The 12544-nt window shown below is 34.3% G+C and overlaps 1 protein-coding gene across 1 annotated transcript; it reads right to left on the bottom strand.

The window, feature by feature from the left end:
- Positions 1–1504: 1504 nt before the first annotated feature.
- Positions 1505–8062, bottom strand: LOC125838336 (uncharacterized). The gene is made up of 6 exons (XM_049517395.1): positions 7776–8062; positions 6724–6798; positions 5190–5278; positions 3394–3478; positions 2918–2999; positions 1505–1888 (listed from the first exon to the last, which is right to left on the bottom strand). Exons 1-6 carry the CDS (start codon positions 7953–7955, stop codon positions 1797–1799), a joined length of 603 nt encoding a protein of 200 aa, XP_049373352.1. The 5' UTR covers positions 7956–8062; the 3' UTR covers positions 1505–1796.
- Between the last annotated feature and the right edge of the window lie 4482 nt (positions 8063–12544).

The raw sequence follows: 12544 nt of genomic DNA, 5'->3' as shown, positions 1-12544 counted from the left end.
GAGAAGAGAAGAGAAGAGAAGAGAAGAGAATTATTAAACAACAACAAAGATAGCAATTTTTTTAGAAGTAAATTAGGGAGTTGGGCCATATTTTTGGTTCCGTGGTTGTCCTTCAAATTTCGCCACTTCGCATCTTGTCTTACCCAATCGTATTTCTTCCCCCAATCATAGTACAACAAAATACTTTAGGTACTTTTTTGGAAAAAAGAGAAAAAAAAAAAAATCAAATATAGTCAAATGAAAGCTATATAATAATAAAAAGAGGGTGTTGTTTGGATGGTAAGTATTCTAAGGTTTTTTAGCTTGAGGGAGGAGTAAAACAAAAACTAAATATAATTTTTTTTAAATCCTATTTTCTTTTTTTAAGTCTATTTCAAGAGAATATTTCTTTACTTTTTTGTCAATTTTCTTAATTTTTAATTTTCCACATGACATGGCTAAAATTATGAGATTAAACAATATTTTGATATATTTGACATATTTTTAATTTTAAATTATAAAATTTAAAAATCTTTTTTATTTTCTTAAATTTCGTAGCATGTTCAAACAGGACTAACAAGTTAAAAAGGAGAGAGTAATATTAAACCAGAGATATAGAAGGGAGAACAATGTAGATACCTTTCTCTTATCCAAGTATATATTTTTGTATATCTTCCAATTGGGCCAGAAGTGATCTATTTATAAGGGTATAAGTGGTGTTTGCCATAAAAATTAAATATTTTTAAAATGTTTTTTAGAATTATTGAAGTTGGAGTGTGTTTGATCATATTTTTGGAAAGAATATTCAGAATTTGAGTGTATTTTTTCTAAATATGGTTTATCCCTATTTCTATAGATAAAAATATTATTTCCTCTGTTCCATTTTATGTGAGGTAGTTTAACTCAGCACGGAGTTTAAAAAAGAAATGAAAACTTTTAAAACTTATATCCAAAATGAATGATAGAAATTTGTGTGACTGTAAATCATTTCATTAAGAATAAAATAGACAATTTATAGTTAAATTGTTACTTTATATAGAAATGTGTCATTCTTTTTTAGATTGACTAAAAAGGAAAGTAAGCCACACAAATTGGGACAGAGGGAATAATAGAAATTAGAATAACAAACTAAATTATGCTAAGTATTAATAATGGCGGAATTAGTTATAAATAAATCTATATATTATTTTATGCAAATATTAAATATTCATTAATTATTCCACCTTCAATCCTACATAAAATAATACATAAATTTCCTCATAACTTGTACATATATTAGTTATGCAAGTTTCTAAATTATCGACCAACATCGTACTAATTTTACAGAATAACTCATTTTATTTTATTTTGAAATTAAAATAATTTTATATTTAAACACATGAATAACTTATTTTCTATTTACCTACCAAACATCATACAAGTTATAGGGAAACTAATATATTAATAACTTATTCTTATCCAACTACTAAACGACCCTAACACATTACATTATAACTTCCTCCTTCAATCACAAAGTAGTAACCTCTCAAAAAATATGTAACAGATTCAAAAATGGTCTAATTAAAGTGCTCAATACAAAATAAACATTACTTTACTGAGCTTGACCTACACTATCATATCCCCAAACTTGCCCCTGGTGGGCAGAAAGTAGAAAGTCCTCTACATTCTAACAAAGTGTATAACGCACAACTAAATAAAGGAGCAAATCTATCAAACACTAATTATAATACAAGAGCATAATAGGTCTGTCAGCTGCCTCCTGCATCAACCCCCTCCGGTGGTTGCAGTTAAGAGCAACACAATCTGATTTGATCTACTCAAGCTTCAACTTTGGCCACCTTTCGCGGTTCTACTTGACCAGTTAGAGGGCACTGCATTTCTGTCCAACTAATTGGAACCATGGTACCACCTGCAAAAGTTTGTCAACTACCTTTTTAAGAACCTAAACCATGCAACCCTCGGAAAATCTGAAACATGTAATAATTAATAAATAACATCTTCCTATAAATAATTATAGTAGATTCTGCAACTAAACTGGCTACCATATCAACTCAAATCACAGTTGTGCGTCTAACTAAGATGGAAATGCAAAGGTTTTTACACAACTATCCCCTCCATACAATGATGTTTTGAGATTCAAATTTTCTCCAGATGAAGGAAAAGCCTTAAGCTGCAGCTCTTCCCCCCTAACTCACCTCAACATCTATAAAAAAAAACCTTTTTCCCTTAATAATAAGGTAAGCTCCAGAACAGACAGAATTGCCCAATCCTTTCTTTCCTTGAAGTCAATCTGGAGGGGGAGCCACTTCTACAGTAAATTCGGAATATACTTGCACAAGGAGGTTTAACTTCTAATTAATCCATTTATTAGATATTTTTTTATGGCATGTGGTGTTGGAGAAAATTTGTGCACAACTCGACTATTTCACTGGGTACATGCTACCTCCCCATCAGCATAGGTACCGGAATTCTCTGTTCACCCAGGCTTTGAAAAATAGATGAGAAAATAACCACCTAGTGTTTCTTTGCCTATGCTGGGAATTGAACTCAAAACCTCCTTTGTTGTCGACTGATTCCATTTTGCTAGATATTTAACATACCACGCTACTCGGTATGATGTTTATTTGACAAGGTCCTAAGTTTAATGTCTTTACAGAATCAAATATCATATGCAGCTTGCATACGAATTTAGATTCTGTTAAGCTACAGTGACAATTACTAACTTCTCTTATGCTTTTTTGGCAAGAAAATTCATCATCTGCATTTACAACGATCATTTCAAGTGGAAATACTCTGGCGAGCGAGATGGTGGTACGTGTTTCATTTATACTCAATATTCAGAACCAGTCAGTCATGTTCTGAATCAAATTTAACAGCATCAACAAAGTCGACCGAAAATGGAAAAGCAAAATGAAATAGTTGATGAAGAAAGCCTTACCAGCCGCACTTTCAGCAGATACAACACCCAGCTCATTCTTCGCAGTTGACAGATAATATGCTCGTGCATCTCCAAGTGATAGCTTTTCAAGAAAGAATATAACAAATTATACTCAATAAGAAGCAAGTCAACAAACTTTACAAACAATTTTAGTTCTAGGAAATCACAACCAAGATTCCCCATTACTGCCAATACTAGGTGTAAACAGCCAATGGCTCGTAATGATTCTTTTGATCGAAGATGGACTAAAAATGCAACCACAGACCTCTACTATCACTTAACCCATTAACCTGCACTGTATGTAGCACGCCTTCTAAATTTAGAATTTGAATCTTATACTCTGCATATATTTTTTTTTACTTCAGTTGCCTGGACAATATTACTAGCTTTTTACATTTGCCTTAGGCGGCTTTTGGGGATTAGCTACACTCAAAAGTTTATTCCATTCTTAGTTATAAAAATTAATAGGAGATTACCACCAATGCACGAATAATATCACCCGGTCGGAAGGACAAATGCATGTCAACTTTGTCAATCTCAGTTGCTCTGACATCTTGTTGCCTGTTCATTCAGAAGAAAGTTTCAGATTTTCTGTGCCAAAATCTTGCAGCACCGCAGAGTCAATTAACGAGCATGTAAAGCAAGTCAACATGATAAAAGATGGGATTCTATAAGTAAAAAGTGCTATCTGAAAATATCAACTGCTGTGATTCAACAAATAGATGTAGTAAAAGCAGAGATTGAAACCCTATATGAATTGTATGCACTAAGATAAGCAAATATCTGAGGGGTGTTAAAAGTGAAAAATCAGTATTTAATGATCTGCAATCTACGAGCCGTTGATAGGCTTTATGGTGGATGCATGACTAACCAGGGGGTCGTCTTTTTGGAAAGGGAAACAGCATATCAAAACATCCTTACCCTCAATTATGTCACAACAGGAAATACATCTTGATTGCTGTGACACAATTCACAGATTAGTTGAGATGTTTGACAGCTCCAAAAATGTAAATTAAGCGTTAAATTTAAAGTTTAAACCAATAGCCACTGGACTACATTTTCCTACAATAATTAACTCTTCTATCAAAAAATTTAAGTTCAACAAATTTGTTAACTTTTCTCCAAAAAAGAATTAACTCTTCTATTCAACCCGGCATCACAAGATATTTAGTGTGTCAAATTTTCTTTATCCCCTTCAATTTATTCTTTTGACAAGTCTTTGTCCCCTTTGTTTTTAACACAACATTTTTGTGAAGGTCTTGTATTAAGTATCAACTTTACTCAGATTGTAAAATTAATCCAACACAACCAGACAAGGAAATTCCAGAGACAGAATATCCCGTACACATGTTAGAAACACAAATATATTGAACAGTATAACCGTGTATTGTATACATTTTCCTACTGCATGATGAATGATTCTTGACCTGCAACATAATATCCAATTTTGAACTAAAAGATAAGACAGTCAACTTTTTCTTTTGAGAAAGAAAAAAGAATAATAATAATAACAGTAACTTTATGATCAATGGTCATCACATGAAGCCGGTTTTCAAAGTAATCATTGCAACAATGTGCAATTCGGTCATTATAATTGTATGGAGTAGAGGTTTCAAATCAAAGCGTAGCGTGAATCATTTACAGGAAATCAACCATATTTTGCACTTTGTGACACTTAGAGTGGTTGGTAAGATTATATTGTTTAGAGAATTAGCATGAAAAAACCAGTAAGCAAACTTAACCATGGTAAAATGATTTGTGTCAATATGGTTCATACTTTTAATAAGTGCATGCAGGGATGCAAGTCTACAAAGACCACATACTACATAGAGCCTCAATCATACACCCTATCTATACCAGAACATGCCCTAATCTATCTCCTATCACGAATGGCCAAATTAGGTAGAACACATCCTCTCAAAGAAGAATATTACCCTGTTAATACTATGTATTTTTCAGCCCAACTATCATCAGTACCCTTCATAAACACCACTTCTATCTTGCCATTCTCATATAACTAACTTACACCATAACCGTTGATTAAATAATTGTTATAAACCAGTGCATATTTTATGTTCTTTATGTCTCATACTTCATTACAAGAGCAATTATTCTGTCAAATGAGGCTCTGTATTACGCCCCAACAGAGTTCTTCAGCCATTTTGTCCAAAATACTTGAGAAATGAGAAACCCTTGATGAAATCACTCTTCAAAAGTCACCCTAACCTGTTGTTGTAATTTTCAACTGAAAAAGAAAAACTAATTAACTCACCTAATAATGCCAGTGAATTTCTCACGCACAGATTTGGAATCAACACACACTATGTCTGCCGAAGCCGTTCTAGCCATTACCTTAGTAACCTGTCAAAAAAGTTAACTAATTGAAAAGAGAATTTGTCTCAAAAATTCTGTAGTCTGTGGCCAAAGAAATGACTATCAAATAATGATAAAAAAGGAAGTCCATTGCTTACATAAATCCAATTAAATTTTGAAGGATATCTTTCTAACCTAAAGAATCTACACCTCTATATCACAATCAAGAATGAGTTGAAGCAGAGAAAGGTAGTATAGACTAGTACCTAGGTTTTATTTTCTTGTAAATTATTGCTCTTCCTGGTTGAAACAAGAGCATATATTACCAGTTCTACAATAATATTAAGGGAACCTGACATTTTACAGTCTACAATAAGTATAAAAAGGGAAGCACTCACAGTTCTTTCTCTTTTCTGTTTTACAATTATATAATAACAACAACAACAACAAACCCAATGTAATCTCAATCTCACAAGTGGGGTCTAGGGAGGGTGAGATGTACACAGACCTTGCCCCTACCTTTGTGGGGGTAGAAGAAGGTTTCTGATAGAACCTCTGCTCAAAACAGAAGTTTTCATAATTAGGGTTGCAAGGAAATATGATAACAAATAGCAAGATATCCAGCAAATGAAGTAACACATAGTAATACAGATCAAAGAATACGAAACTATGTGACTATGGAATACTACTACTAATAGGGAGGAGCTAGCCCCTGCCTTTCCCACATAAAGTGTGACACCACTCGACTACCTACTACCCTTCTACCCTAATCTTCGACATTCATACCTTCCTGTCCAAGGGCAAGTTCCCAATTGGTTGAAGTTGTTTTACAAGTATACAATTACTAAAAAAAAATGGTATAGAAGATAAAAGCATGAATTATGATATCACATTGATAATTTTCCACTTTAATGGCATTCAATGGAAGAACCAAAAACAAAGGTACCCAAGATAAACTACAATTGACAAAAAGTGATGCAATTAGTAAAGTCCTGGGCAATTTATTTTTTTTGATAGTTAGTTAAGTCCTCGGTAATTTAGAAAAGAAAAAACGAAAAAATTAGGAGTAGTTAAAGCACATAAGTTCACCCAATGACAAAGAGAAGGAAAAAAGAAAAATGCCAAAGTTTTTGCCTTGCACCACACATCTGACACCTCTAATTTAAAATTTTCAAAAGAAAAAAGATGAAAACTATCATATTGTAGATGTTTTTGGATACACTTAATCTTTGAGACAAGAAGCAATGTTTTACATACGGGCAAGCACTGCTCTCAATAAACAGTTATCAATTTCGGGTAACACAAACATTAACACAAAATATTCATGAAAACTATCATTATATTGTCTTAACCAAGAAAACTCACTCTAGCAAAAACAATGGAACCAGGCTGAGGAACTGCTCCATGGGATTTATCAATTTCGGGTAACACAAACATTAACACAGAATATTCGTGAAAACTATCATTATATTGTCTTAACCAAGAAAACTCACTCTAGCAAAAACAATGGAACCAGGCTGAGGAACTGCTCCATGGGCTTTATGACCAGTAACTTCGACTGTTGATCTCTGATGAAGATTGACAAAATGGAGGAGAAGATTGTCATTTAAACAACAGAAAGTGATGAAAACCACATAAATATCAGAAACAAAACAGTAATAGATTAATGTGCCCAAACAAAAATCTTATGACTGCGATAATCATGCTCATGCATGAAAGCTCTTAAGAATCTGCTAGAGTTATCCAGCTCACATCAATGTAATCAGAGAACAAACAAAGTTCTTTGATCAGGTTATGTATGAAGTAAAACACCCAGTGAACATTGGAGTACAATGCCTTCTTTCTTTTCTTTTTGGATCAAATCATTCCAGATTGTTTTTCTTAGCTAATTCATTAGTGTTCAAGGCATTTTACCCTTTCAAGAAAATTCCAATTGGCACGCAAAGGTATCAAGTTCAAATTCCAACAGATACAAAAATGTTAGGTGATTTCTTCTCATCTGTGACATGATGGACAGAGTTATCAATGAATTCAAGAACATATTCAAAGAAACTCTGGCCCCCCGTTAGAATGGTTTACTCGTTGTTGGTGGTTGGCGGAGGTATCCCGGTGGAATTAGTAGGTGCAGCCAAACTAGCCCGGACACCAGGGTTATAACAACAAAAAATCCAATTGGCAAAAGAAAAAAGTTGCAAGTTTCAAACTATATCTGACTTCAGAAAATAAATAGCATAAGAAAACTTAGAGAAATCCCTAAAAGAAATTATAGCTCATGGATTCACTTAATAGCCGTCCCTTTTGCAACTTGGCACGCGAGAGAAAGAGGAATCAGATAATCTCCGTTTCTTTCTGTTAAACTATGTTAGTGGCACCAAAACTTCAGCCGCGAAGAACAATTGCCGAGAAGAAGGAAAACCTTCTGACAAAACTCGTGCAATGAATTGTTTTTTAGCATTAATCTAGTAAAAACCAGTCAAACTGCACCATGAACACCTCTATCGACATTTCAGAATGCAAAACAGTAAGATTCAGAGAGGAACAAAACCTGGTCAACAGAATCGGAAGGCGGAGGTATAAGAGAACGGAACCCGGTGAGAGAGGCGTAAACGGTGCCATTCTCAGTTGAAACGTAAGCCCCCTTTCCGGCTTTCAACTGTGATGCTTTACCTAATACTTGTCCTGGCGTGACCAACTCTTGGGTTTCAGCTTCCATAGCCATCGTCATGCTCCAGCAACGGCTACTCAAACAAGCCCTCTCAAAAACAAAACTATGTTCGGTTTGCAGTGTTCTATTTTGTACCCAACATTTAGTGGGAAAAGTGCAAGAGCGAGGTGGAGAGCTGAATATTGTTGAAGTATGCCCTAGTGAAAACTTAAATAATGTACAAAAATAATAATTGCTCAAAATAAAGTGATACTAACACTCTGTTTGGATGGTAGATACAATGTTTGGCTAGACTGTATTGTTTGTTGTTGTTTAATAACATTTTAATTGTTTGGTTTGATTGTATCGTACTGTATTATAATTTATAAATTTACTAAAATATCCTTAATTATTCTATGGTAGGAGGTTTGACTAGAATTAAATAATATAAGGTAAAGGGTAAAATAGTATTTTGAAATATTATGTAAAGATATAATTGGAAAAAGAAATTAAGTAACAATGGGAACACACCAAATCGGTTGTTCCATAAAATAGGGGTTTTCATTCTTACGTAACAATGAAATTTAACAATACAATACAATACATTTTAAGTAACAATCAAAACAAACGTTGTAGGTATAGTAACGATACAATACAATGAGTAACAATGATCCAAACAGAGTGTAAGGGGTCCTTTGGCGAAAGTGTAGCGACATGTTCTGTCGTCATGGATGTTTAGATCATAATATCCTCGTATAGGTCCCCTTGGGTTAAGGGTTGGCAAAATCTGAAAATGGATATTGAGTTTGAAAAATCCAATTAGGCTTTCGCTATAGGTGGGCAAGGTTCGTCATGACGAAACGTCCTGAGTTGTAGAGGCTCGCTATAGTGCTAGAATTTTCGCCATAGCAAATATTTTTACTATAGAGAAAATCAGAAAAAGGATAACGTATTTTAAGTAAATTTTTACCCAGTTTAGGTCATAACTTAATATTTGACCAGAGAACCCCAAACAAGACTTCCCCAAGGCTTAGGCTTTTCTCTATTGAGGTTAAGTGTTTTCCGTTCATCTTTTCCATCCGTAATTCGATTTCTTTCAAGTTTCGAAGGGTATGCTCTTTATAGGAGTTAATGAGTTGAACCATAGAAGTATTAAGTTGGTATGACAACATATGAGGGGAGTACAATTGCCCGTGAATTCAATCCTAGACCGTTAAAATTATGCCTTCTAGCATGAAATTATGAATCTAGTCTCGTACTATGATATTGAGGACCTAAAATCCCATAAAAGTGGGTTCTTTTTGTATTTGAATGGCTCAAAAAGATTAATGAGACTGAAACTCCATGAATGAGATTGATATGAATATGGTAACCTCTAGTTTGTGAAATAACTCTTAAATAAATAATTAGACCAAAGATAGAATTAGGTTGGTTTGAATACCCATGACCTTTGTTTGAGGAATTAGATGATTAAAATGTCATCATATTGTGTTTGTGTTAGACTTTGAGCATTTAGAGGCTAGCGATTTAGTTTGCTTATTTCTAGTATTTGGTTAAGGTAGGTTATGATTACTTGGAGTTAAGTTGTTTTTGTGTCAAACCGTGTAGGTGTTTTCCTATGATATAGATTGAGAGACAATTTCTTGAGGAAAAATGTCAAGTTTTATTTAGTATTGAGTATTGTGTCACAGATCTTACCAGCGGAACTAGCCAAAAAAATTTGTTTGGCAAAGGAAGGTTGAAATGATTTGAAAAATGAGGGAAAAAGTAAATTTGAAGCGATCTCTTGTCATGGCTCGTATGTTTTTCATTTGGCTTTGTAATTTACGAGTGGGTGTCAACTCATCTCGTTGTAGTTTGTCAAAAGTCATTTGATTTTACTTGATTTTGAGACTAACTTTAGAGCTTGTTGGGTTGTGATGCCTTGTGTGGTAAGGCTTGATTAAATCATGTGTATGCATATTGTCTAAAACTTACCCCAAAATGTGCTTCAAGACAAAATTCTAGATAAGGCTTGGCTTGAAAGATGAACCTAGGCCCTCTTCAATTAGCCACTTTACCAAAAAAAAATTCTTCCCTTGACATTAATCATAGTCAACCCCACTGAGCCTGAACCTAATTCTCTAGTCACCATGTTACACACCTTGACCTTTTTGAATAATTTGTTTTGACACCCTCATCTTCCTAATTTCTAATGATGAAACTGTAGGCTAAAAGTCTAAGTTTGGGATTGAAGATAAAAATGATATTGTAGGCAAAAACGTAAGGAGGGGGGGGGGGGGTGCACCAAGAAAAGAAAGAGAAATGAGCTAAAAAGTGTTTAGAGCATAAGCTTCAATTGAAAAGTACTTAGTGCAATCACAAATGAAAGAATGTGTAACACCTCACAACTCAACTCTTAGAATTTATATCTTTTATGGTAAGTATATCAGCTTGAACCGGGAGATGTCGTACTTGTGCTTATGTGTTAATGTTTATTCCTATGAGTGGAAAGTGTATTGGAAGTGGTTTAGGGTCATAAGGGACCTCTAGTACTAAGTTGAGTTCAGAATCTTACTACCGGCTAAGTTTTTCACATTAGTTCATGTTAGAGTCAACTTCAAACGATTATATCTCTCAGCATATAATTAATTAAGTAGCCCATGACCTATCAAATTAAATGACTATGAGTCTTCTTTCCAACCCCACCAAGTTTGCATCAAACAAAGTTTTGAGTAAAAAGTTATGATCATTTTACTAGAGGCTACCACAATAGAGTTTTTAGAGTCTGCCAATTACAAACCCCATTTATGAGACGTAAATGGTAGTACGACCCATAATTGTCAGTCATAAAATCAACTTTAGAAAGTGAATTTTTGGGTCTGATTTTCGCGGACCTAATTACGGATCGTAAATCCATCTACGGGCCATAATTTAGACCCGTAAAATAAAGTCTCGAAACATGTTTTTAGGCTTGATTTCTATGAATCTGATCATGGGTCATAAACCCAAACAAGCCGTAATTTGAGCCCATATAATGAACTTCAAAAAGTCGATTTGAAGCCTAATTTTTCACAAATTCATTTATAAGTCGCAAACTAATCTATGATTCGTCCTATCAACTTGTATATTAAACTTTCGAAATCCCAAATTAAGCCTAAGTTTCGTGAGAGGAATATAAGACCCGTAAACCCAAGTACGGACCATAAATAACTCTAGTGGAAGTTGTGGATCAGTTTAAGTCAGGGTTTCTTTTGTCTTTTCCCACTATTCCTAAGTCTAAGCCACAACATTACACATATCTTAAAAATGGCTTCATGCTCAAGACTAAGGTCATACACTCTTAACTCTCTCAAACTCAGAAACTACTATAAGCAAGGCAGAAACTAGGGTTTCAATGCACTGAAGCAAGTTCTTGCTCCTAAGTCTCATCTCTCAAATATGTAAGGCTTCAATGAGAGTATCCCTTCACTCTCATGCCTAATGTATTCTAAATTCAAGGATTTTGTGAAACTATGTGAAGAAAAGTTAGGGTTTTCATATGAACTATGATCTTTCTTACAAACTTATGATTCCTCTAACTTATTTTAGTCTTTAAATCGTCTTGTACTGATTTAACATGATTTTTATGGTCATTTATGTAACGACTCGGAAAATGATAGAATGAACTTGAGCCTTGATGTTTGGGTTAGTGGGAGCTTAGGTTGATGTTTATGCTGTTTTAGAACTTAAATGGAGCTAGGTAGCATCCTAGGGTGCAAGCAAGGACCTAGGCTAGCGAGTTAGGGTGAAAGAAGCCTTGTCCTTGGAAGGACTGTTTGTCGATGGGGCTGCTAGATCGCCTAAGGGGTTGGCGAGTTGCCCTTATGCCCCTATGGTCGCCTAGTGGACTGCCCAGTTGACCAGCCTTTGAGTAATCCCACTGGAACAGACGGGCAAGGGGTAGATTTTTAAAGTTACAACTTTTAGGGTCAACTTCGAATGATGATATCTTTTAGCTCAAAACGAATTAGGTGGACCATTACCTATCCAATTAAAGGTATCTGAGTCCTCTTTCCAACTCTACCGAGTTTTCCCTTTTCCGATATCAGAGTAAAAAGTTATGCCCAAAATAGTGAAGAACTATCAAAAAGGACGAGCTTAGACGGGTTTAGTGAAAACTTTTAAGTTTAACTTTGTGGGTCCTTAATTCTTTTCCTAAGTTGAGTTCCTATTATTATTTACCTTTCCTAGCAATTATAAAACCCTTTTAGACCAAAATTCTTCAATTTAAGGCACTCCAATTAGAATTAAAAAAAACTCACCTCCTCTCAAATATTTCTCTCTACAATCCTCCATTTAAGAAGGTCAAGAACTTGGAGCTAGGGCTTGGATTGAAGGTGGTTTATTCATCAATTTTCTTGGGGAATCTTAACAAAGGTATGGTGACCCTTGATCCTTGATTATCTTTCCTTCAAGGAGTCCATTCAAAAGGGTTTCAAAAGTCTTCAAAGAACAAAACTTTTATTTTCTATTCTAGGTATGGGTTCATGGGTAAAATGTTTTCAAAGTCATTATATTGGTGAATTGAAGTTCTATTTATGATTTTAAGATGATTTTATATGAAACTTCTTCAAGAACCCATGTTTTCATTAAAAGCCTAGAATTTGCTTATGAAGTGGGTTTAATGCCTATGATTTAATGTTGATGAA

This window comes from Solanum verrucosum, unplaced genomic scaffold, assembly GCF_900185275.1.
Source record: "Solanum verrucosum unplaced genomic scaffold, falcon-dt-bn FXZP01000150.1, whole genome shotgun sequence".
Classification (NCBI taxonomy): domain Eukaryota; kingdom Viridiplantae; phylum Streptophyta; class Magnoliopsida; order Solanales; family Solanaceae; genus Solanum; species Solanum verrucosum.
Note: the sequence above shows the minus strand (reverse complement) of the source record. Positions and strands in the feature narration are given on the sequence as shown.